Source organism: Salvelinus fontinalis, chromosome 17, assembly GCF_029448725.1.
Source record: "Salvelinus fontinalis isolate EN_2023a chromosome 17, ASM2944872v1, whole genome shotgun sequence".
Classification (NCBI taxonomy): Eukaryota; Metazoa; Chordata; class Actinopteri; order Salmoniformes; family Salmonidae; genus Salvelinus; species Salvelinus fontinalis.
In genome coordinates, this window is record NC_074681.1 from 27,546,797 (window position 1) to 27,572,461 (window position 25,665).

At 43.0% G+C, this 25,665-nt stretch overlaps 2 protein-coding genes across 4 annotated transcripts in view; one reads left to right on the top strand and one right to left on the bottom strand.

Annotated features, from left to right (window-relative positions):
• Window positions 1-107: 107 nt before the first annotated feature.
• On the top strand, window positions 108-4,564 carry LOC129814096 (target of EGR1 protein 1-like). Its single transcript, XM_055866884.1, has 7 exons — window positions 108-535; window positions 643-683; window positions 1,932-2,028; window positions 2,118-2,276; window positions 2,383-2,642; window positions 2,741-2,903; window positions 3,680-4,564. Exons 1-7 carry the CDS (start codon window positions 422-424, stop codon window positions 4,430-4,432), a joined length of 1,587 nt encoding a protein of 528 aa, XP_055722859.1. The 5' UTR covers window positions 108-421; the 3' UTR covers window positions 4,433-4,564.
• A 138-nt stretch (window positions 4,565-4,702) lies between these two features.
• The window catches only part of LOC129814095 (dual specificity testis-specific protein kinase 2-like), a 38,756-nt gene continuing 17,793 nt past the window's right edge, over window positions 4,703-25,665 (bottom strand). For all 3 annotated transcript variants that reach the window (XM_055866883.1, XM_055866882.1, XM_055866881.1), the window contains exons 3-11: window positions 22,876-22,997; window positions 20,130-20,178; window positions 14,573-14,719; window positions 14,073-14,155; window positions 13,190-13,274; window positions 9,108-9,191; window positions 8,883-8,969; window positions 8,553-8,691; window positions 4,703-7,412 (exon numbers count right to left, since the gene is read on the bottom strand). In XM_055866883.1, coding sequence (XP_055722858.1) covers window positions 6,454-7,412; window positions 8,553-8,691; window positions 8,883-8,969; window positions 9,108-9,191; window positions 13,190-13,274; window positions 14,073-14,155; window positions 14,573-14,719; window positions 20,130-20,178; window positions 22,876-22,997 — 1,755 coding nt within the window. In that variant the 3' untranslated portion in view covers window positions 4,703-6,453. The remainder of the gene's footprint in view (window positions 7,413-8,552; window positions 8,692-8,882; window positions 8,970-9,107; window positions 9,192-13,189; window positions 13,275-14,072; window positions 14,156-14,572; window positions 14,720-20,129; window positions 20,179-22,875; window positions 22,998-25,665) is intronic.

The following is a 25,665-nucleotide window of genomic DNA, read 5'->3' on the forward strand; positions in this document are numbered from 1 at the left end:
TTCGTCCCCATATTGAAAGGATGGTTATAGGATGGTAAAAACGAATGTTCTACATTTTGAATTGGAAAATTTTGTCCACTCCTACTGGGGTCCTTTGTGTGTTGTTGGTGTACAATCTGTTAGGACCCATTCAGACCACGTTGGTTGGATGTTTACAGCTGCGCTTCATTCTTGCCAAGAATTTGGGTCTTCCTCGCTGAAAACTATTGTTGAGAAACGAATCAATGCAATCCGACAAACGAAGAATAACGCATAGTAGTGAACAGGAAGCTTTCACTGGAAAACCGAAAACCTCATGCAATGAACTCCTTGACCATTCAATAAGTCTAGTCACTCCCAGTGTTCAGTTAGCTAACACTAGCTAGCTAGCTTACACTCAGTTGAACATTTTGGTTGTGTTCCAAATATTAACTAGTTAGCTATGACATCCTCCATGGTAGTCCCTGTTATTGATGTGCAAAATGATAATTTCAAAGAACTGTGGCCTGCTATGGTCCTTGCAATCAAGACTGCCTCCTTCATTGCACTGGATACAGTAAGTGTTACAGCGAGCTTTGCAGACAAACAGCTGTGGGTACATTGATGGTTTACGTCTTTATGTAAGCCCATTGACACATATAATGTCTGCATGTTTTGTTTCAGGAATTGAGTGGGCTTGGAAGCAGAAAAGCTTTGCTGGCAGAGTGAGTATGGTTGATTCTGGGGGTTTCTTCATTATTTAATGTAGCTAATGGGGTAAATCCATTTGAATTCAGTCACTCAGTCACTTTGACAGACCCCCTTTTGATTTGAACGAAACCTTCCATGCATTTTGCCAATTGTAGTAGTTTTTAGAAAGCGACTCTGGACCTGAGTGCCAACACATTCAAGAGATAAAGGTGGTCAAAGTTGACCCATTTTGCATACCATACCATGAGACATCCATCTTTTCAATAGGCTGAGATTTATATCATTTAAAAGCTTATACACAGGGTTGTCAAACTATTTTCTATAAGTATTTTCTTTTATCGTTAACATCAAGTCTATTTACCAAAAACATGTACATTCCTATTTTTTTCTTCATATTTGCATATGTTGTAGCTTATAACCTATTTTACATCATCTAAGGTTTTTGTTGTGCCCGCTATCGGTTCAGACACAACATGCTCGTGGATACAGAGTGGGTGTCATGTTTTGGTTGATTAAATGTACTAAAATGGGAATAACATTGAAATGTCAACTTTAAAATGGTACTACAAAGATGGAGGTCCATACTTGTTGACTTGAATGGGCATATCTGTTCCTTTAAATTATACAGTCAAACTTCCATAGGAAGCCCTTTGAAATATCATAGAAAATACATGATTTAAGTTGATATTCGACAGTGGTTGGACTGGCGTTGATCTTTGTTGTACTAATTAGATGTTCAAATTTCAATTCAATTTACATTTCGATGGTATACCAGCTAAGTTGCAGTGGTCTGAAGGGATAGGTCCATTCTATGAAATCTATTTCTAGGATTGAAATGACAGCCACCCTGTATTCAAGAGCATGCTGTCTCAACCGATGGCAGGCACAACACAAAAACTTCAGATGTGAAATAGGATCTAAACATATGCAAATATAACATCTGATACTATTTTGATTAAATGATCAAACTCAACCGTTTATATATTCCAGTGATGAAGACATGGATGTCTCATGGTATGGTGGGGTATGCAAAATGGGTCAACTTTGACCACCCCCATCTCCTGAATGTTATGTCATTCAGGTCCAAAAATGCACTTTCTGACCACTTCTTCCACAGGCAAACATGTATGGAAAGTTTTGTTTAAGTCTAAAGGGATGCTGTCAAAAAGGGATTTAATTCAATTGGGTTTACCCAATGTACAATCACTATGCTATCTCAATCTCAAGATTTACATTAGCTCTATCTCTGTTTTCATTTTAAGATGCATAGAGGACCGTTACAAAGCCATATGCAATGCAGCTCGCACACGCTCAATTCTCTCCCTTGGGTTTGCTTGTTTTAAGAAACTTGAAAACAAGGTAAATGTAACCTTTGCACATTCTGACATTCAGAAAGCTTAACATAAAATGTTACATTGTTTTATTTGATGTATTATATCTCTTTCCAGGATGATGATACGTACCTTGTCCAGGTGTACAACCTGACGTTGCTCTGCAGTGAGGAGTATGTAATTGAACCACAATCTGTGCAGTTCCTGGTGCAACATGGATTTGACTTCAACAAACAATATGCTGAAGGTGTCCCTTATCTCAAAGGCAATGACATGGTGAGATAAAGTTTTTGTTGTGATCTGTCATAGATCCTGGACTATTCCTTATTTTTACATTTAAGTGGTGAAGTGATCCAGAGTTCTGTTCCTTTCTTGTATCCAGGGAGGGGATTCCCATGGAATTAACATGCGGATGCTGTTTGTGGAACTCCTGCGTGCTCGCAAGCCATTGGTTCTACACAATGGCTTGATCGACATGGTGTTCCTGTATCAGTGCTTCTATGCCCACCTGCCAGATAAACTTGGCACTTTCACTGCTGACCTGTCCCAGATGTTCCCAGCTGGGATATATGACACCAAGTACGCCACAGAGTATGAGCTGCGCTTTGCTGCCTCTTACCTGGAGTATGCCTACAAGAAATGGTTAGTAAACTAAACACTAAATATGACACATCTAGCCATACTACTACACATTCAAGGAAGTAGTTACACTATTTTTGTTGCTTTTTTTTCCCCCACAGTAAATTGGACAACAGCAAGTCTCTTGAGGTTGGTAGTAATGGACACCATCTGTTCCTGGAGTTCTGCAAATACTCAGGCCACCTGTCCAGCTATGTGGACTTCAGGCCCTGCCTGGCCGGGTCTAGCCTGGAGGGACCGCTGAATGTCTGCCAGCGTTTCTCTGTAAGTACATCACTTCTTAAACTTGTAGGCAACCCCAGATTCTGTTTTAAAGGATCCCAAAAATGTGTGCCATAATGACCAGCACTGGGGCACTTCATGGACTCTTATGCAATAACGAGTGTATAACCAAGCTATTTTTCTAATGATAATAAACTGAATCTGAACAATGCAGTGTCTTGACCCTGTTACACTTCAGCTGACACACGTGTAGTGGGGTAATATTTATCATAAGTATTTTATATATATACACACCTCACTCGTAATAAGACTAAGCAATTAACCCATTAAAATAATTATCTGCCTACATAAGATAACTAGCAATATGCAAGTATAATGTATTTAGCCGACTAAGATCAAGGAATGGTAATGAGTAGCGAATATCAAAGCAAGTATTATTTAATAACTTGAATGGGTTCACATACAAGGCAAAGCCTAAGTTACAAAGCATTATTCTAAGCATGTTGAGTGAGATAGAGGTGCACCATGGCTCATGTGAGAGTGTAGGTATCGCAGCACATCAGTTCAGGAACAAAAAAGTGAAAGACCCTTTCATAAGCATCTGAGTTGTTTAGATTCAAAAGTTAACCTCCAATCAGATATCAGACCTGTAAAGACAACAGAACCTCTGCTTCTCAAGTGTGACAATGGGGGTTGGCAAGATAAGAGAATGCTTGCATACAGTTGATAAGAAGAGTCACTTCAGGGGCTGTGCTGCCATACAAATAATAAGTCCAATTTTTCTATTTTGTTAACTTATAACATTCTGTATTTTGTAGGCTTACGGTTGGTGCCCCAATGGGTCACTGTGTCCCTTGTCACATGACACTGACCTCATCATCCAGCACGATGAAAAAAACAAGGTGGAAAAGAAAAAGAAACGGAAGAGGAAAAGAAAAAACTCTTCTCAGGGGAACGTGGACTTTGAAGGTGCCTCCGAGAATAAGCAGGCTCATATGGAGCTGAAGGATGGAGAGCAGGGCCCGGACCAGGTGATCCCTGACACAGACAGCAAACCTCCCCCTGTCACAGAGCAGGTAGATGGGACTCCGGCACAGGGGTCAAAGAGCGGTGAGAAAATGACGACAGAGAAGGTAGAGGAAGGCAACGGAGTTGCAGAGCCACAGGCTGTGTCTGCAGATGAAGAAATGAAGACTGACAAAGAAAAGGTGGAAGGTAATGGTGTGTCAGAGCCACAGCCTGTGGCCACATCTGATGCAGCGAAGAAAGAAAAGTCCAAGAGGAAGAAACTGGAAGGAGGTTCCCACCGGGCAGGGTTCGATGCATTCATGACCGGCTACATCTTTTCCTATGCCACCACTCTGACAGAGAGAGTAGCTGAGCCACCGTGTTCAGAGTCCTGGCTCCCTGAGTGCCTGAACAAAGTTTACCTCAGTGGCAAGTCTGTCCCAATGCATATTGTCAAGAGCACCTTCTCCAAGTCCTCCAAAGCTCACATGCACAAGATGGACATTGTGTGGGGAAAAGGCTTTTCTAGCAGTGTGGCTAGCAAAGCAGAGGGAGCTGTATAAACATTCAATGGAACCAAATGTATTCCTGGTTTATAATAAAGCATTTTTAGTTAGACATGCTTTGTTGCACATTTTAATGTTTGTTGATACAGTTATGTTTCAATAAAAAGGCTTTTCCTTGGTTATGACAAATATGGTAATTTGTGTTTTAAAACAACTTGATGTGAGGTTTGGCAGGAAAAGTGAGCTGATTTCACATTAGTCCTCATCAGCCTGTAGTGCACTCGGTATGACTATGTTCATAGGATCACACAAATAAGCACAAGAAGCTAAAGTTAGCCATTTATTTAAAAAACGATTGGACGCATGTTCTTTATCAACTTAAAAAAAAAAGTAGATTTGAATTGTAAGTTCTTCAGCTTTGCCTGAAAGATCCTGTTACATGTTCATACATCAGCCAAGATGGAAAACACAAAGGATAGTTCTAACATCTCTATCACACCATGGCATCTACACATGCCTCAGAGTAAGACCTAAAAAGGAGATTGAGTTTTACATCAAAATAGATCCTCTATGTAAAATTATCCTGATGCAGTTTACATTTATTGCATAGAAATTTAGTGATAAAGTTTACTAAAATGTTTTCCTTTCAAGTGCAGAGTATTTCAAGAGACCAAAACATGTGCTAAGGGAGTAGTGAACCAGAGTGAGTGATGCATCCATGCCAACTAGTGTGTGTGAGTGATGCATCCATGCCAACTAGTGCTCCTTACACAGCTTATACCCAACAGAGCTTTCAACTTAAGGCCAAAATAGGACCCACCTCAACATAAGTGTGACCACACATTCAAGCCACACCTAATTCCACAAGTTTTCAACACAACATATCATTCAGAGAACTATCATTTTTCATGATGGAGGACGGACATAAAATACCCCCCCCCCCCCCCGCAGTTCGTCAGGGCATGATTCTACAAGGTGTCCAAAGCGTTCCACAGGGATGCTGGCCCATGTTGACTACAATGCTTCCCACATGTGTGTCAAGTTGGCTGGATGTTCTTTGGGTGGTGGACCATTCTTGATACACACGGGAAACTGTTGAGTGTGAAAAACCCAGCGGCGTTGCAGTTCTTGACACTCAAACTGGTATACCTGGCACTTACTACCATTCCCCGTTCAAAGGCACTTAAATCTTTTGTCTTGCCCATTCACCATCTGAATGGCACACAAGCCATGTCTCAATTGTCTCAAGGTTTAAAAATCCTTCTTTAACCTGTCTCCCCATCATCTATAGTGAAGTGGATTTAACAGGTGACATTAAGGGATCATAGCTTTCAACTGGTCAGTGTCATGGAAACAGCAGTTGTTCCTAATGTTTTGTACACTCAGGTTATACCAAACGCTAAAATCATAGAAATGTTAAAAAGGTACGTACAAACGATTTCCAGTGCACATGGGCGTGCACATTTACACAAACTGTATTTGGTTTTACTGCAAATTTAAGCGCAGTCTATTTTTAGTCTCCATAAGAGACCTCTGTAGTCTGGTGAACCACACTCCTTTACTAGACTTGATATGGTCTGGATCTGGCTTGGACTCTCCTTTCTGGCAGGCACCATTGTCTAGTACAGAAATACCACTAATCAAGATGATGCAGGGGTGGGGGTTCTCAATGTTGGATAGGCAGTGAGTATGCTGCTTTTCACTCAGAATTCAACCCTTTCTCCCTGGTAGGAGTGTTAGATGTGTTACTTTAATATCATATGCATCTACTCTCCTACATCTCCACATGGGGCAGAAGATAAAACACAATACCATTGAATATCAAGGAGAAGGCAGTGATTTAAAACCAGCATACACACAGAACCTCAAGGAATTATGAGACCCCTGGTTTAGGGGTGCCTTTTTAAGAAATAAAGTAAGTTTTTCAGTATTTAAATAGAAAACTTTTTTTTTTTTTTAAATCAAGAGATTATCTGCAGAGCATTGATCATCACACGTCATCATTCCTATCTGAGGAGTGTCTCTCGGTTAAAAACGAGTTCACACAAGGCTCCCTTTCTCCTTGACCTGTTTAAGGCCTAGATGATGTCACACTTAGAGGGCGGTTCTGTGGAGGCGTGTGGGGCCGTACATGGCACCAGTACAATGGGATTCAGATGGTCTTGGTTTGTGGCTGGGCTGATGGTGACAGTTGGACGGTGCTGCTGCATGCCCTCCTGGTCTTCAGCCTCCATCTCCTCAGACACAGACACCGCATCCCTACTGTCCCTCACTGGGCCTCCATTCTGGGCCTGCATGGGGCAGCAGACATGTTTGTCCTTGACGTTGTCCTCCTCTGGACTCCTTTGGCTGCTAGAGCAGTCCATAGCCTCTGTACGGTCACTGGGCATGGGATAGAGAGACCCGCTCTCATCTACTCTGTTCTCCTCCTCTATTGTTTCTTTCCCTCCACAGTATGGAGGGATCTCCATCACAGCATATTTCCTGGCCCAGGCGCTGAGCACCTTCTGTCGGACCTCTTGGCCCAGCTGGGCTGGGTCACACTTGGAGACAGTGGCAGAAAGGGGGCAGGAGGCAGGGGGGCAGCAGCCATCCAAGAGGGCCAGCTGGGGGGAGGCGGGCAGAGAGCGGCACTGTCTGCCAGTAAACCAGGTCTCCTGCCACATACCCGGGTGGATGTGGGCTCCAGAGTGGATCTGGGTCCCAGAGGAGAACACATTGTCCTGAGAAGAGTGCAGGTCGAACATCAGGGAGAACACAGACTTGCTGGGCACGTCGAAGAACTTGATCTTGCCTCCACACAGGTCCTCGCGGGCATTGAAGGGGTTGATCTTGCGGGCCCCTGGCACAGCCCTGGGGCCCGGGTTGTAGTAGGGGTCGTGGACATTGACCTTCCGGCTGGGCTTGCGGGAGAAGATGTCTGACTGGCTGCGGGACAGCCAGATGTTGCGGCGAGGACGAGGTGACTTGGGAGAGATCTTATCATCATCCTCCAGACCCAACGGGTTCAACCTCTTAATCCCCTGGACCTTGTCACCTGGACAGAGAGAGAGGGAGACAGAGACACAGAGAAAGAGAGAGACCGACAGAGAGCGAGACAAGTCAAATCTCTACTAGACAACACATTGTTTTGAAGTGTTAGTTCCCAATGTAGCCACCAGGGGGAAATATATGCAAAGATATAAAGTACAGGCATAAAAATAAACGAGACAGTCAAATTCTTACATTGAAGTAAATGGCCTAGGTCAAAACATTATGGGAAATACATGCAAATAATTAAGATATAAAGTAGAAATACTAAAGTGGACTGGGGCCTCAGAGATTATAGATGCAGAAGTAAATAGTGAAGAGGGAATGACTGGTCAAGGAATGAAAGCCAGCTAAACAAAAACAAAGCCATGCCCTAACATTCCAAATGGCCCCTGAACCAAATTAGAATTGAAATAGGATCTGAGAAAATACTAATTATTTATTTACAACCTACTCAAAGGATACATGGTGGTTTCCACATAACAAATAACCGTACTGTATCTTATTCTTTGCTTCACAGAATCAGGTGATTGCGAAACACTCAAGAGGTTAGAGGTTTACGTCATGTTAAATTGTAAGGCAACTTGAACCTGCAAGCAGACACTGCATCATAAATGTTGAGAAAAGGACTGAGGGGACTATTTGGGACAGGGCTTGGGAGGGAAAGGACATCGCTGGCTTGCAACTGGACCTATTTAGAGTAGACCTGGGGTACATCCAAATGGCACCCTATACTCTACATAGTGTGGGTTGTCGTCAAAGGTATTACCCTACAAAAGGGAATAGGGTGCCATTTGAGAGGCACAACAGCTTCTTCCTGGTTCCAAGAAACCATTGCACCGTGCAGCTATTACATGGAAACTGGGTGTCAAGTGGTGCAGGACTGCGGGCTAACATGGCAGGCATGCGAGGCAAGCTTTTATTGCCTGTAGAAATGTACATTGAAGGGAAATGGATTGCTGAGGGGCATCTTTACACAGTTTGTATTGTTTTGGGGAGTTTGTTAGGTGGTGATGTTTATGGTTTTGATCGTGCATTTGTTATGAAATCATAAAATTATGTTTTGATCATGCTATTCCATAAAACAGTTCCACTGCCATGGCAGTCAGGCTTCTGAAGGGGTTAGATAGGAGGTTGGAGGCATCACCTTTAGGGATGGTTTTCTTATCGTTGTCCTCACTGAGGGGGATCCTCTCTCGTTCAGACTCCTCGGCCTTCAGCCGACACAGGATCTCCTCCAGCCTCTTTACCAGCTCAGGGAACGAGGGTCGCAGCTTGGGGTCCATCTGGAGAAAGTGGACACGGACATGGTGAGGAGTGGGGGGGGAAGGGAGGGGGATACAGCAGCCAGGTCAAACAAGATCAGGGGTACTGCTAAATCAGATTGTGTTTATAGTTTTTATCCCACACAAGAGAATAAAGATTTGGGAAGCAGTTTTGTGTTTTGGGAAAACGGAGAGATTGAGGGCCCACTTACGTTGCAGCAGTTGAAGGCTAGCTGCAGGAAGTCAGGAGGACAGTCTCCTACCATGTGCTGGAAGGCATGATAATCCAGGCCAAAGTTCTATCATAGAGGGAGTGGAGAGAGAGAGAGAGAGAGAGAGGGGTCAGGTAGGAAATTCGTTTCAACTAAATCCCAGATATGAGTCTTATGTAATGTGATGGGGGATGAGGAGGACTGAGGAAATGGCGCAATACTCACTTCAGTGCGAGGAAGGTAATCGGGGTCGGCCTGTATTCGGGCAATAATCTCACAGAGGACAATACCGTAGGAGAACACATCCGCCTGGAAACAGAAGAAAACAGAGAGACAGATGTTTGAGATAAGTTCTTAGCTTGAGGGGTTGATGTGTATCAGACCAGTAGTCCTGTCAAGAGTAGAGGTCAAGGGTTAGAGATCAGGGACCTACCTTAAGGCTCCATAGATTGATGAGGATTTTGAAAAACTCTATGGTTGAAAGAGATGGGGCAAAAGGAGTGGCTAACTTACTGCAAATTTAGAAATAATGTGAAAAAAATAATAAGAATCTTTATTAGAAGCCAAGATCAATGATATAAAGAATGATGGAAAAAAAACGTGAGTACTTCAAATTAAATTATGGGCAGAAAGACAAATTCAACTCCATCTTTCATAGAATCAGATGGCTTATTCATCACAAAACCATTTAATGTTGCCAATTATTTTAATGATTATTTCATTGGCAGTGGGCAAACTTAGGCAGGAAATCCCCACGACAAACAGTGAGCAATTATATTAATGTATAAAAAACAAATAATGAAAGAAAAAGCTGTGCAAGTTTGAATTTTGTAAAGTTATTGTGGGAGAGGTGGAAAAAGAATTGTTAACTATCAAAAATGACAAACCTCCTGGCATTGACAACTTAGATGGAAAGCTACTGAGGATGGTAGCTGACTGTATAGCCACTCCGATCTGTCATTTTTAATCTGAGTCTAGAGGAAAGTCTTTGTCCTCAGGCCTGGAGGGAAGCTAAAGTAATTCCACTACCCAAGAGTGGTAAAGCGGCCTTTACTGGTTCTAACAGCAGACCTATAAACTTGCTGCCAGCTCTTAGGAAACTGCTGAAAAAATTGGTGTTTGAATTTTTTTTGGTCTTTCAACCAAATACAAAGCTATTTCTCTGTAACAAATTAACAACAGACTTTCAGCATGCTTATAGAGAAGGGCACTCAACATGTACTGCACTGACACAAATGACTGATGATTGGTTGAAAGAAATTGATGATAAGAAGACCGTAGGAGCTGTACTGTGAGATTTCAGTGCAGCCTTTGATATTATTGACCATAACCGGTTGTTGAAAAAAACTTAAGTGCTATGGCTTTTCAACCTCGGCTCTGAATCCACAATATGGCAATCTATCTAATAGAACTCAAAGGGTTTTCTTTAATGGAAGCATCTCAAATCAAAGTTGATTTGTCACGTGCGCCAAAAAGTAAAATGCTTACTTACAGGCTCTAACCAATAGTGCAAAAAAGGTATTAGGTGAACAATAGGTAAGTAAAGAAATAAAACAGTAAAAAGAAAGGCTATATACAGTAGCGAGGCTATAAAAGTAGCGAGGCTACATACAGACACCGGTTAGTCAGGCTGATTGAGGTAGTATATACATGTAGATATGGTTAAAGTGACTATGCATACATGATGAAGAGAGAGCAGCAGTAGCGTAAAAGAGGGGATGGTGGGTGGCGGGACACAATGCAGATAGCCTGGTTAGCCAATGTGTGGGAGCACTGGTTGGTCGGCCCAATTGAGGTAGTATGTACATGAATGTATAGTTAAAGTGGCTATGCATATATGATAAACAGAGTAGCAGCAGCGTAAAAAGAGGGGTTGGGGTGCACACAATGCAAATAGTCCGGGTAGCCATTTGATTACCTGTTCAGGAGTCTTATGGCTTGGGGGTAAAAACTGTTGAGAAGCCTTTTTGTCCTAGACTTGGCACTCCGGTATTGCTTGCCATGCGGTAGTAGAGAGAACAGTCTATGACTGGGGTCTTTGACAATTTTTAGGGCCTTCCTCTGACACTGCCTGGTGTAGAGGTCCTGGATGGCAGGCCGCTTAGCCCCAGTGATGTACTGGGCCGTACGCACTACCCTCTGTAGTGCCTTGCGGTCAGAGGCCGAGCAATTGCCATACCTGGCAGTGATGCAACCAGTCAGGATGCTCTCGATGTTGCAGCTGTAGAAACTTGAGGATCTGAGGACCCATGCCAAATCTTTTTAGTTTCCTGAGGGGGAATAGGCTTTGTGGTGCCCTCTTCACGACTGTCTTGGTGTGTTTGGACCATTCTAGTTTGTTGTTGATGTGGACACAAAGGAACTTGAAGCTCTCAACCTGCTCCACTACAGCCCCGTCGATGAGAATGGGGGCATGCTCGGTTCTCATTTTGCTGTAGTCCACAATCATCTCCTTAGTCTTGGTTACGTTGAGGGATAGGTTGTTATTCTGGCACCACCCGGCCAGGTCTCTGACCTCCTCCCTATAGGCTGTCTCGTCGTTGTCGGTGATTAGGCCTACCACTGTTGTGTCGTCTGCAAACGTAATGATTATGTTGGAGTCGTGCCTGGCCATGCAGTCGTGGGTGAACAGGGAGTACAGGAGGGGACTGAGCATGCACCCCTAGGGAGCTCCAGTGTTGAGGATCAGCATGGCAGATGTGTTGCTACCTACCCTCACCACCTGGGGGCGGCCCGTCAGGAAGTCCAGGATCCAGTTGCAGAGGGAGGTGTTTAGTCCCAGGCTCCTTACCTTAGTGATGAGCTTTGAGGGTACTATGGTGTTGAACGCTGAGCTGTAGTCAATGAATAGCATTCTCACATGTGTTCCTTTTGTCCAGGTGCGAAAGGGCAGTGTGGAGAGCAATAGAGATTGCATCATCTGTGGATCTGTTTGGGCGGTATGCAAATTGGAGTGGGTCTAGGGTTTCTGGGATAATGGTGTTGATGTGAGCCATTACCAACCTTTCAAAGCACTTCATGGCTATGGACGTGAGTGCTACGGGTCTGTAGTCATTTGGGCAGGTTGCCTTTGTGTTCTTGAGCACAGAGATTATGGTGGTCTGCTTGAAACATGTTGGTATTACAGACTCAAATCAGGGACATGTTGAAAATGTCAGTGAAGACACCTGCCAGTTGGTCATCTCTAACATCAAACATGTAAAGTGTGGTTTACCGCAGGGCAGCTCTAGGACCTCTACTCTTTTCTATTTTTACCAATGACCTGCCACGGGCATTAAACAAAGCATGTGTGTCCATGTACGGTGTTGATTCAACCATATATCCATCAGCAACCATAGCTAATGAAGTCACTGAAACCCCTTAAAGAGTTGGTCTGTTTTGGAATGGGTGGCCAGTAATAAACTGGTCATGAACATCTCTAAAACTAAGAGCATTGTATTTGGTACAAATCATTCCTTAAGTGCTAGACCTCAGCTGAATCTGGTAATGAATGGTGTGGCTGTTGAACAAGTTGAGGAGAAAAAATTACCTGGCATTACCTTAGATTGTAAACGGTCATGGTCAAAACATATAGATTCAATGGTTGCAAAGATGGGGAGAGGTCTAGCCGTAATAAAGAGATGCTCTGCTTTTTTGACACCACACTCCAAAAAGCAAGTTCTGCAGGCTATAGTTCTGTCTTATCTTGATTTTTGTCCAGTCGTGTGGTCCAGTGCTGCAAGGAAAGACCTATTTAAGTTGTAGCTGGCCCAGAACAGAGCGGCACATTTTGGTCTTAATTGTAATCAGAGGGCTAATATTAATACTATGCATGCTAGTCTCTCTTGGCTAAGAGTTGAGAGACTGACTGCATCACTTCTTTTTATAAGAAACAATGCGTTGAAAATACCAAATTGTTTGCATAGTCAATTTACAGACAGCTCTGACACACACAATCCCTCCAGGGATTTTTTCATTGTCCCCAAATCCAAAACAAATTCAAGAAAACACAGTATTATAAAGAGCCCTTATTGCATGGAACTTCCTTCCATCTCATATTGCTCAAATAAGCAGCAAACCTGGCTTCAAAAAACCGATAAAGAAACACCTCGTGGCACAACGCCTCTCCCCTATTTGACCTAGATAGTTTGTGTGTATGTACTGATATGTAGGCTACGTGTGCCTTTTTAAAAATGTATGTAGTTCCGTCCTTGAGCTGTTCTTGTCTAATGATGTTCTGTATTATGTTTCATGTTTTGTGTGGACCCCAGAAAGAGTAGCTGCTGCTTTTGCAACAGCTAATGGGGATCTTAATAAAATCCCAATACCTTCTCATTGTAGGGTTCATCTCGCAGCACCTCAGGGGCCATCCAGAAGGGAGAGCCCACCACAGCCAGCTTCTCCCCCTCACCACTGCAGGCACAACACAAGTACAGGAAGATAAACATTAGACTGGAGGTTACAAGCCTTTTGGGTGAGGGAATAATACAATTCATTACAGTAGATCGGGGCGGCAGGTAGCCTAGCGGTTAGAGCGTTAGACTAGTAACCGAAAGTTTGCAAGATCGAATCCCTGAGCTGACAAAGTAAAAATCTGTTGTTCTGCCCCTGAACAAGGCAGTTAACCCACTGTTCCTAGGCTGTCATTGTAAATAAGAATGTGTTCTTAACTGACTTGCCTAGTTAAATAAAAGGTTAAAAAAACAACACAATGACTATTTTTGCAATATTTATCACAACAATTATCAGACAAGCCAAAATATTTGTTATTTCTCTAACTTTGTTTTGAAAGCAGGTCGATTCTTCATCAGTTTAATATGTAATAATGAAGTCAGAGCCTGGAGAGAGAGAGAGCGGGGCCTTCTTAACCTGCTCTGGTATTATTAGCCTAGCGTACCAGTTTATTCCAAAACAGTACTTCATGTTCCTGCCTAATCAAATGACCCTCCCCTACTGGCACTTGTCCATCCCTTTACCTCCCAGCCGCACATTCATTTACTACAGACACATTTCACTGGACTTTGACTCAAAGGAGCAAATCTTGATTTTCTTTTTGGAGTAAAAAAATAAAACCGTGGGATTCCATTTCAGTGCTGAACTTAATCTTATGTATCGTGCTAAAAACCGTTTAAGCAATGAATGTAAACCAACATTGTGTTTGTATAGCACTGGCCCGTTTAAAATATAACCGTTACCGTGGAAATGACTTACTCATAGTTGGGAATCTTCTCAGCGAGACCAAAGTCTCCGACCACTGCAGTGTAGCAGTTCTCATCTGACTTGATCAGGCAGTTCTGAGGACAGTGAGCACAAATTCCATTATGAGCTTCTAAAATGACTGACATTTATGGAGGAAAAGGGAAAGTTTCAGTGAATGCTCAATTAGTCATACTTGAACTGAATGACAAATGAACTTGATGTACTGCATGTTGTTCGATTAGATTCAACTCAAGAGGTTTACACCCTGCATGAGTCAAAACACCACGTGGCTCAGTTTCAACCCGCAACAGAAGAAACCGATAGCCAGAGAATCACAATAACGTCAAGTACTATTGCATGGAAACCAGGTCCCAACTCCTATGGTTTGAAGAAAATGCACTGGAACACACGTTACTGTATATAAATGCTGACTAGATCTATTATCTCTGTTTCAGAAAGGAAACAGTGCACCACATTTCAGATGCATCCATCCACAGTCAACTGCCACCCACTTTGGAGGTGAGGTCCCGGTGGAAGATGCCTTTGGAGTGCAGGTAGCCCAGGCCATTGGCGATCTCACAGGCCAGCTTGATCCTGGCTGCCCAGCTCAGAGGCTTGTTGCTGTCCAACAGCTGCTCCAGGTTCCCACCGTTGATGTACTGCAGAAAGGTTGAGAGAGGGGGAAAACAGAACAATTTAGGAAGGTTTCAAATGACAGTTCAGGAGAAAGTTGTCCTCTATCACAGGCTTTCACCTTGATGTGAGCAAAAGCTGGGTAGGAAAAAGTACACATTATCAGTAAATGTACACTCTACTGAATTCAATGACTATATCCTGTACATACTCTACATGAGGTATTGCGATATGAAGTAATGTTCTGTACAGACATTGTTACAGCATCCTGTTGGTAATTTGGGGCTATGCCCCGCCCCATTCAGGAAGACCGGTCAAAGTCAATCGACTTACTCTGAGCGCTCTAAACATAGATTGATGCTAATGCCAAGCACAGCTGAGGACAATGACAGACAAGCCTGGCTGCTTGCAGAAAAAGCGAATTGAAAAAAAAAAGAAAAAAAAGTGAATTGGAAATCCACTCAGTAGTTTTAAAAGTAGCTCTGTCGGCTCTAAAATCGGGAGAGGCTTGGCTGTCCTACACAGAACTAGCCTAACCTATGTCATGTAGTGTAGAATGATTAATCCATCCACAAAACAAAAATATTTGGAAAATAACTACGGCGAGAAATTAAAGTAGATAAGGGTAACGAAAAGAGAGACTGGGGTCCCTTGACTGACCAGACTTCTCTGGGCCTCCCTTGTGATTCTAGACTGGTGTGTTTTAGGTTTCTTGGCAAACTGTCAATTAATACAGAGAGGACTTCAAGAAAAGAGAATATTAGTCAAAACGCATCTGTCTTCTCCCAGTTGGAACTGTAAATAAATTAGGTATGTGAACGAAGACTAAACTCCCTTAGCCTGTACCTTTAACAGCTTAACCTTTCATTGGAATTTAGCCCGCCCAAAGCGGAGGTTACAGCATCACTCACATTTTACTTGCGCTGCAGTCTTCTACCTTTGTTCAGGTAGAATGTTGGAAGGAGGCCTAATAAGTAAACCTAGAAACACACCAACTCAAGTGTGTGTGCGCGTGTCATTTGGTCTTACGCACTGAAAGGCCAACACGCTGTAATACTCTCTCCCCTCTGTCTGGTCTCTCCCCCTGCCCTGCAGACCATCCCCAAACCAATTCCAGACGCAGGAGAGGATTACAGCTCGTTTGCCTTACAAATTCCTCTGTAGCCCCCCGCATCTGTAGTCTGCCAGCCTAGCGCTCCACTAGGAGCCTCCACTTCACAGGGGTAAAGCCCAGACAAATCCTGCTGCCAGTCGGTCAGTGCAGACATGATCCACTCCATGCAACCTGTAGGTTGAGGCGACAGTCTCCAGATCAGATGAATGAGCCAAGGCCAAAAGTTAGGCACACAAGGCCACATCAACTCACCTCCACCCCAAACCCTGACAAGGTAACCTGGAGAAGGGAAGGCCATTAACACATGATCACAGAGAGCAAGAGTAGTGGACTGAAGGATAAAAGGGCAGAACCCAGGCAGTGAAAATGTGAATGACTCAACAGGATATGTTGATGGAGAATCAAATCTAGCAATGTTTTCCACAAGCGCCGGATGTCGGCTAAATGGACGATAACAGACACATTGTCAGCTGGCTACTTTTCCCCCACTTCATTAACTAGGCTTCTTTTCATTTAAACGTTTAAATTGGATAGTCAGAAAAGTCTGTATAGCCTTTTTCCACTAGAATGAACGATATGCATCTTGTAGTGATCTATTGATAGCACAGGCCCCTGTCAGTCACAGCCAGCAATGACAGGCGCCTGTCAGTCACAAAGCCAAACTTCTGGTTTGCCAGTCTGCTGTCTGACCTGCCGCTCGGTACCGGTGTTATTTTTGTGCGCTGTGGTTGGCTGCGGTAACATTTCTTTTCACGGAGGAGGGAGAGCATGATGCTTCTTCGTCGTCTCCTGTGAGTGAATTTACATGTCCCATGTAATGTAAGTGTTAAAGATGAGTTGGAATCCACATAATTAGTGTTTTATGGCACATTCATTTACATTTTCTTTTGCGTGTTTAGCCAGCCACAGAATCGGTGGTCATATAGGATATTTACTGTTATTTGATTAGAAGACCAAACAGCTTGTGCTGAGTAGTTTATAAAAGGTGTCAAACTGACTGAATAAAGTCAATCTCCTATATCCCACTTTTCTATTCATGAATCATACAACGTAGTTATATGTCCATGGCATCAGGACACATAAACCAAAGATCTTGTTTGTATTTTCCTAGGAGTCGAAGCCTGCCAGTGACCGCTAAAGTGACTCGTCAGCGTAGCCCCATACAGTCACTGGTGTAGCCTAGTGATTGGTTGTTTGCGAACGGACGGCATTCGTTTTGCCCATTCTAACGTTCAATCGTACAGTAACTGAATGCCCGGATGCCTTTTTGCTTGCTTTATATAGCAAGCCATTGCTAAGTGACTGAACCATTTTAGTGAACTGGCCACTGAGTGTATAATGGTGTGTAGACAGTATATTAATAGAAAAGGTGTACAGCAGTAGTTATATAGGATGAGCCATAACTAGAATATAGCTTATACATATAAAGTGGGTAAAACAGTATGTAAACATGATTAAAAGTGACCAGTGGTCAATGACTATGTACATAGGGCAGCAGTCTCTAATGTGCAGGGTAGAGTACTGGGTGGTAGCTGGCTAGAACAGTGATTAAGGTTCAGGGCAGGGTACTGGGTGGCTAGTGGTGACTATTTAACTGTCTGATGGCCTGGAGACATAAGCTGTTTATCAGGTCTCAGCTTTGATGCACCTGTACGGTCTCTCCTCCTTCTAGATGGATGAACAGGCCGTGGCTCGGGTGGCTGGGGTCTTTGATGATCTTCTTGGCCTTCCTGTGACACTGGGTGCTGTAGATGTCCTGGAAGGAAGGCAGTGTGCCCCTGGTGATGTGTTGGGCTGACCATACCACCCTCTGGAGAGCCCTGTGGTTGTGGGCGGTGCAGTTGTCGTACCAGGCGGTGATACAGCCCGACAGAAGTTTGTGAGGGTCTTTAGGGGTCAAGCCACATTTCTTTAGTCTCCTGAGGTTGAAGAGGCGCTGTCGGTGTGGAGGGACCATTTCCGTGATGTGCATGCTGAGGAACTTGAAGCTTTTGACCCTCTCCACTGTGGCCCCGTTGATGTGGATGGGGAAGTGCTCTCTCTGCTGTTGACGTTGCGGGAGAGGTTATTTTCCTAGCACCACTCCCAGGGCTATCACCTACTCCCTATAGGCTGTCTTATCATTGTTGGTAATCAGGCCTACCACTGTTTTGTCGTCAGCAAAGTTGATGATTGAGTTTGTTCTGTGTAGAAAAGCCCATGTTTAACACTTGTTTCATTGTTCAAATCATACCTGTCGGTCTATTATTAATGGGCGCTTGATTTTGTATAAAAGCGAAGGTGCACAAAATGTTTGCATTTTTTCCCCCCTTAAATATATTCCCTATTGAGAAACAATATGTTACTTGACACATAACACAACCTTTTTTCTTAGATTTTAACCACAAACTCAATTGAAAGGGTAGACAAGACAATTTTTTCTGTCTTGATTAGTAATCTACTGCCTTCCATCAATGTCTCACCAACAGTGATTGATTAACAGGTCTGAAAACCTACCAACTCTGCCTCAAACATCCCACCCACAGTGATTGATTGACAGGCCAAACTGTTAATGGGATAGATCATCCATATTACCCTAAGTGTCCATAGCAGCAGAGACACTAAAATACATCATTTTAACAAACATTGTGGCAATTCATATCTTGCAGTAAAACTAAACATGACTTGAATCTCAAGAGAAGACAGGTTTAATGTTAAAAAAGGTAATCTTACTTAGAAAATAGTAGCATAGCCCTAGACAATATCCAAAACAACTAACATACATAAAACACTGTTCTAGGCAGGTGCAACTCTTAGAAATCATTAACTGATACACTTAGCTGAAGACAAGGCTTTCCCTGAGTCTTCCTGAATTAAAGCTAAGAAAGCCAGAAAGGAAATGGGAATTAATGGTCTCGTGTGACCACTGCGAGCAGCTTCAAATAATGGCCTAATCCCCCAGTGGCTCATGGATTACCCAGATTATAATGCTCCTAATCGGTCTTTGCCTAATGTGTAAACTAGGTCTGTCAGGCAGTGGGAAGCAGAGCAGAGGTTAGTGTGCCGACCCGACGGGCCCTGGCAGGGCCAGCGGAGTCAAAGGGAGTTTTGATCGGAGGAGCAGGGCTTTACACAGAGCACGTGATTCTAAATGGAAAAATAGGCAAACAAAGAAATTTAGGAACACAATAAAAAAAATATAGGAGGTAATAAAGCTAGAATCCTTCATTTTTCTAGGGGCACTGGTCCTCCTAAATTAAAATTCTAGGTCACACAGAATATTTAGGCATATATGGGAGTAAAATGGTCACACTGTAGAGCCCTGATGAGTGATTGTATCTCTAAGCCTGTGGCTGCACGGTAACTTGACTCTTCATTTCCTACCATGGAGACTTGTCAGGCCCGTTGCTAAGGTCAGGATCCAGCCAAAGCAGACAGTGCTGGTAGCTAGCAGCTAGCAGCTAGTTCTGTTTATACAGCAGTAGCAGCAAAACATAACCCCATGATGCCGTGTTTTCAGTATTCACAGCCTGGCTTGAGGCTGCTGACGCCACAGCCCCAGGAGACTGGTGTGTGAGAAGTTTCCCCTCTCTCCCAGTCTTCATCTCCATGGATCCACATATTGGATAACTTCCTGCCATCATTCACTTCACACGAGTGCTTGGGCTCAGATGGGGCAGTCAGTCGTAAAGCTACTCCCCTTACTAATCGACGCTTATCATTAGCACAAGGCTATCTATTTGGATTACATGGACACGCCGACTCAGTCACACAGATAGGTTAAAAATAGGTCAATCTTGAAAACATAACCCTTAGCCCTAATGGAACCCATCCCCTGGCTTTTCATTGAGAACATCAACACAGCTTTATTTGCTCACATGTAAACTATGCAGGGAAACACAAGGTTCTTTCAATTACAGGTTGCTGTCCTTCTGGGCGATGCGGCACTGTTTAGTGTTCACCTGAAGAAAAACCCTTGATAAACATTCAGTCACAATAACTTTTCATTATAATCATGGCTATGAGGTCACCCTTCAGTGGGTTATACTTATCTGAGACTTACATCACATAACAAGCTGACCATACTGCAACAGGACTCAATGAGCAATATGACAGTTTAGCTACATTACAAGTAAAACGCCTTTAGGCCTATACTGATGCTAGAAAACCCATCATGTTTCTAGAATCACATTCCATGATAGAGTGGATGGAAAAAGAGAATAAGAAGACAGTGTCCCAACTTCAACCTGAAACACGACAGCAAGCGGCGCAGTCATGTTTCTGAGGTGTAGGCCATCTATACAAGGCTCGAAGTCACAAAGAAGAACAGTGGTTCCTCTTACCTCAGTCAGAGCATGGAGCTGGCCTTCCTGAACACACACACCCATGAACCTAGAGGAAGACAAAGACATCAGTCAGTTATTGTTTCTATGTATAATGAACATTTCATGAGCTGAAATAAAAGCCCAGACATTTTCCATACGAACAAAAAGCTTATTTCTGTCAAATTGTGCGCACAAATATGTTTACATCCCTGTTAGTGAGCATTTCTCCTTTGCCATGATAATCCAGCCACCTGACAGGTGTGGCATATCAAGAAGCTGAATAAACAGCATGATCATTACACAGGTGCACCTTATACTGGGGACAATACAAGGCCACTAAAATGTGCAGTTGTCCACCAGAGCTGTTGACAGAGAATTGAAAATGAATTTCTCTACCATAAGCTGCCTCCAACGTTGTTTTAGAGAACTTGGCATTACATCCAACCCGCTTCACAACCGCAGACCACGTGTAACCACACCAGCCCAGGACCTCCACTTCCGGCTTGATCACCTGCGGGATCGGCTGAGACCAGCCACCGGACAGCTAATGAAACGGACAATTATTTCGGTCTTTAACTTCTACGGGGATCGGTGTCCCCCCCACGGGACGGTTGAGCTAACATGCGCTAATGTGATTAGCATGACGTTGTAAGTAACAAGAACATTTCCCAGGACATAGACATGTCTGATATTGGCAGAAAGCTTACATTCTTGTTAATCTAACTGCACTGTCCAATTTACAAAGATAAAATGTAGCATAGTTTTGTTTGATAAAATACATTTTTATATTCAAAATGTACGAACTGGGTTCTACAGTTTGAACCCCCTTGGCTGCACAGTCATGTGAAATCCATATATTAAGGCCTAATGAATTTATTTAAAATTGACTAATTTCCTTAAACTATAACTCAGTAACATCATTGAAATTGTTCCGTTTATATATTTTTGTTCAGTATATTTACCACAAAATACCATGAGAGACATGTGGTGGATGCATATTTATGGATCTCCTGTTATGCTCATCTCATGTTGACATGACAAAACTAAGCTATGGGGGCTAGAGTTTAAGATTTGAGTGGGTCTATATGTAGCGCAAAAAAAGTAATTATCTGGCCCAAGGACGACAGCATAGTCCTTTCGAGAGCAAAATGACAAAGCTCTTGGTGGTTAAATACTTCTGCACTGGAAGAAAAGACCCAACAAGAGCGGTGCAAACAAGAAAGTCATTTTCTAGGTGGAAACAAGGCTCACTCTCTTGACCCACATTCCATCTCTTTCTCCCTCTTTTTTTTGAGCCACTGCTTCCAAATCTTAACAGGCAGGAGTCACAGTCAAGGCAGTCTGTTTTTGTAAATGACAAACTGGCTGTATGAATATCCTAACACACGAGCCAGGCTGTACGCACAGCGAGTATTGGCGCACCTGAGTTATGACCCAATAAACGCGAGACAGAACTTTGTGGGTTCTTCAAAGGGTTTCTCAGACAAAGAACCCCTCAGAATTCTCTTCTCAGCCAACCACCACAGAACTAACTGCCACAAAGCTGTGATTGTAACACAGCACACACCGACCATCTCTTTCCTACCCACCACCTACAGCAGTGAGCTCTGTAGTGTATAATGCAAAGCCCCGGTCAGCCTAATCCATTTGAGGATAGGAAATTCAGATTGTTCCATATTATTGTCCATGACAACATAAAACATTGTCATACAATAATAAATCCAAAACTATTTGTTCTATCGTGATGGGTTTGGTCAAATATGTATGTGTGCCCATTTTGCAGGCTCCCAACTTAATACGAAAATAAACGGCTTTGGTGAGAAGTGAAAAGGGAAAGGTTGTTCCTCATAAGGGAATTCATGTCAATGAAATTCAAACTCAGGATGTTGTTCCAGAAAATCCATTGTTAAATACTGTGGAACAGCGGAGATCAAGGTCCCACCCCATACGTAAAATGTATGCATGCATTACTGTAATTCGCTTGGGATAAGAGTCTGCTAAAAGGCATATTTTTAAGCAATAAGGCATGAGGGGGGGAGGGGGGGGTATGGTATATGGCCAATATACCACAGCTAAGGCCTGTTCTTATGTACGACGCAACACGGAGTACCTGGATACAGCCCTTAAATTGTGGAATATTGGCCATATACCACAAACCCGAGGTGCCTTATTGCTGCATCAGTGATTACAAACATAATTAGAACAGTAAAAATAAATGTTTTGTCATACCTGTGGTATACGTTCTGATATACCCCGGCTTTCAGCCAATCAGCATTCAGGGCTCGAACCACCCAGTTTATAATATTATTTATTACCCCACTGATTCCATTAAAAAAAGGGGAGGCTAATATCATTTTGACAGAAAGCTACAGATCAAAGTATCTTTCAAAGATGAAGGATTCACAAATGACTGATACTGAGTCACTTTCTAGAAAAAAAAGGGATTAGGCTATTAGTCAGTCAGAAAATAACGCCATTTCTGAATATGGCACCATAACGGAACTTTTCTAGCCCTGTATTGTACCCATTTTTTGAATAGCCCCTTGAGATTGTTACTAAAAAGCTGGGATAATTTAAATCAGTAACTGACCAAGAATTAAAAAGAATTGTATAATATCGCAGAAGGCATTTTATTTCTATGTTTCTCCAAAGGACAGATTGATATTCAAACTATGCAAAATATTGAGGATGGTGGCGTGCCCCCCAAAAAAATCAACTGTCCAAAATGTAGTGGAAGACTGGCGTTTTGTTTCCTGTAGGTCACCTGAGGATATTGGGATGGGACAGTCTGTTCATCAGTTGGACTTCTCTCAGCATGTTGGCTCGGTTACTGCTCAGTTTGTTCATCTTCAGAGCCATCACCTGGCCCGACACTCTGTGGCGTACCTGCAACAAACACAACAATCCGGTCATTTAGGCATTATCTGAACGCTTCTCTTTAACACTACCGTTCCCTTATCAATATTCACTTATCATTATTCCAAGATCACGAAGAACGGTTGTCTCTATTTCTGCAGCAAAATGAATGTCATTCCACATCCAGAACAACGGGAAGTAAACCTAGTCTATTTCTCCTGTGAATTAGGTCAGTCACTGGCCTTCCTTGCAGCATTAACTCCAATGTGATCAAAGATGAGTGGCTGGCTTTGATCCACACATTGGTGCACTAGAAAGAATACTGAGCCGAGGCCAAGAATATGAATGTTGTGATATGTAACCTAGGTGTTAGCCTATCACAACTACCTAAAATGTAACCCCTTTCTTTGGCAGAGAAGGCAGAATACTTTTCTAACTACAACAATACAAACATAAAACTATTTCCCAACAATCAGAATGATTTGCTTCCTCAAAGCCATAACAACCACAGGAAGTTATGAGTCAGGGTGAGAAAAATAAGCTGTATCTGCTACTGCTCACTTCCTCCAGATAAAATATTAAGACACTGAAACCAGTGAATAAGAAGATACTAAGTCTCAACTCAGGTCGGTCTGCGAGTACAGTAACAGATACAATGCATATCTGGTTATATAGCTAGTTTACATTTGTTGGAGTGGAGATAAAAAGGAATTTTGAGGTACAGAAAAGGGAAGCAGACCAATCTAGACTTATATAGCACTTGGATGAGTATCCAGTTCGTAGTGCTTCTTTAGCCACTCTTGAAGTTCTAGTACAAAGGTGCAGCTAGTCTTCCCTGTAGGAGAGGAGCAGACAGCAGATGGCCTCCTCTAGACCACCTCCCCCACTCTGCCCACCAGGAGAGAGAGCGCAGCCTGGCTCAAACAAAGACCCATAATGTTGCCCCAGCAAGACCCTGCACCTCCAATCTGTTCCATCAATCCAGCTAGCCTCTTCAATACCTAGCCCTGTAGACAGGACACACAGTCGAAGACAAACAGATAATTCCATTTTTTATTTAATTTAATGTAGATCCATTGTCCCCTTGCTTAGACAAATATGGAACTCTCATTACACAGGAAACATTTGTGTCCGTTAAGCATTTAGAGAAGCAAGTCTGAGGCAACGAGAGTAAATATTGCAAGTGAGAAGCAATGAGGGTAAATATTGTTGTACTAATAAAGCTGAAGTCATCATTTTGACTTGAGAGGAAACAGCTGCAATATAACAATATCATGGCCCCAAGGATTAAACAGCACCTTTTAAAACATGGTTGAGCATGTGTGTGTGAATAAAGGAACCTTTTTCTTAAGGTTTGCTCAACAAGGACTATTTGTAAAGGCAGAAGGCCCCAGTCATATTCAGGTTGGATGGGCATTCCCTCCCTAAAATACATGGTGTGGTGACATCCCCTCAGGCAGCCTGGGGCAGGACCCTACACGCTGCCCTTCCCCCACCAAGTCAGCACTGGGTCCTTTGCATTAACCCTTTGAATCCAATGAGCAGTGACTGAGTAGTTCTAAGGCAGACCACTGTGGCCATGCTCTGAAGCCGCCATTAGATTACTGTGCATCACAGCTCCAGACATAGCAACACTTCTATTCCTTTCTGTAATTAGGCTAGTTTCCTGTTTGAGCTAAGAACTAAATTGGAATTCTATTTCCAGTCCATCAGTATGTATGACTCATACATACAGCTGGAAAGGAAATAGTATGACTAAGATAGAGGCATGAGATAGAAAGTGCTGACATTATTGTGGTGGTTGTGACATCAATATAGAATGCCCTGACTCCGACTTTTCAGTAGGTGAAGCTGAAGTCTATAGCCTATAACTAATTGAAAGTCCATCATTGAAAGTAAAAGTAACTTTCATGAGGCTGACTCTGGTTGGAGGAAATTACAATGTGGGTTACACTAAAAGTGAACGTAGCTAACATGTTCAACTCCTTTACTGACATTTTGAGGACATCTAACCCCAACAGCCATATCTATTGAAGTACCAACCCTGTCAGGGTGTTAGTGTAATAGACGATATAGCACTTAGACAGCCATTGTAGCCTAACGTCTAGTCGCCATCATAAACCGCTTCAGCCCTTCTATATTTTCATTTCGCAACCAGAGCGACGTGGAAATAAAGGGCGTTTCACACGTCCCAAATCAGTCGATTGTGAGAGAATAGCCTAGATCAATGTAATAAGGAGCGGCCACAGTATCTGTGTGCTAGAGGTGTTCACGGATCCACCTGTACCCGAATACCTGAGACCCAATCCTGAATTCTAAATAATGTCATGGGTTTGGGTTGGATCTGATTGTTACGGGTATGGGTCATTTTAACTGACTTATCCGGAAGGGCCTGTACATATCAGAAAGCGACTGCTGTGCGTGCGCGAGGGAGAAATTGGATCATTTATGCTGCTGCTCTTGATTTTCATGAAAGTGGGGAGTGGCGCGTGTAGCTTGTTGTCCAATCATAAGTCATCAAAGCGACAATAGGCTACAGTCAGAGCCTCTGTGCATTTCAAAAGCGATATGCATGCACACACACAACCAGACAAATATTTGGACACCTACTCATTCCAGGGTTTCTCTATATTTTTACTATTTTCTACATTGGAGAATAATAATGAAGACATCAAAAATAGGGAAAAAACTCATTTAA

Bases quoted from the DNA above. Each gene is read 5' to 3' on its own strand.
- LOC129814096 (XM_055866884.1), top strand. From the start codon at position 422: ATGACATCCTCCATGGTAGTCCCTGTTATTGATGTGCAAAATGATAAT. The intron at 2,277-2,382 runs GTGAGATAAAGT...TCTTGTATCCAG, and splicing joins ATCTCAAAGGCAATGACATG to GGAGGGGATTCCCATGGAAT. The intron at 2,904-3,679 runs GTAAGTACATCA...TGTATTTTGTAG, and splicing joins ATGTCTGCCAGCGTTTCTCT to GCTTACGGTTGGTGCCCCAA.